The sequence below is a fragment of the Merops nubicus genome, unplaced genomic scaffold, assembly GCF_000691845.1.
Source record: "Merops nubicus isolate BGI_N331 unplaced genomic scaffold, ASM69184v1 scaffold28089, whole genome shotgun sequence".
In the NCBI taxonomy this organism is placed as follows: Eukaryota; Metazoa; Chordata; class Aves; order Coraciiformes; family Meropidae; genus Merops; species Merops nubicus.
The window spans coordinates 972-1203 of record NW_008630651.1 but is presented as its reverse complement, the minus strand read 5'-3'; the positions used below and the strand labels follow the sequence as shown (position 1 = coordinate 1203).

At 68.1% G+C, this 232-nt stretch overlaps 1 protein-coding gene across 1 annotated transcript in view; it reads right to left on the bottom strand.

Moving 5' to 3' along the window:
• Positions 1-3: 3 nt before the first annotated feature.
• Positions 4-232, bottom strand: part of LRRC4 (leucine rich repeat containing 4) — a gene marked incomplete at both ends in the record, with an annotated part of 1192 nt that continues 963 nt past the window's right edge. Inside the window, 1 exon segment of the mRNA XM_008947382.1 lies at positions 4-232. This exon segment is cut by the window's right edge and continues 9 nt beyond it. Coding sequence (XP_008945630.1) covers positions 4-232 — 229 coding nt within the window.

Genomic DNA, 232 nt, shown 5'->3' with positions numbered 1-232 from the left:
GACGGTGGTGAAGAAGCTGTAGTTGGAGGTGTTGAGCTCGGCCGTGCTCACGTTGAGGTAGGCCGAGGCGTTGGCGTTGCCCGCCACGTTGGTCACCATGCAGGTGTAGAGCCCCGTGTCCGTCAGCAGGACGTGGGAGAAGTTCAGGGTGCCGTCGTTGAGGACGGAGAGGCGCGGGTGGCTGGACGCGGGGCTCAGGACCGTCCCGGTGGGCCGCCGCCACCCCACCGCG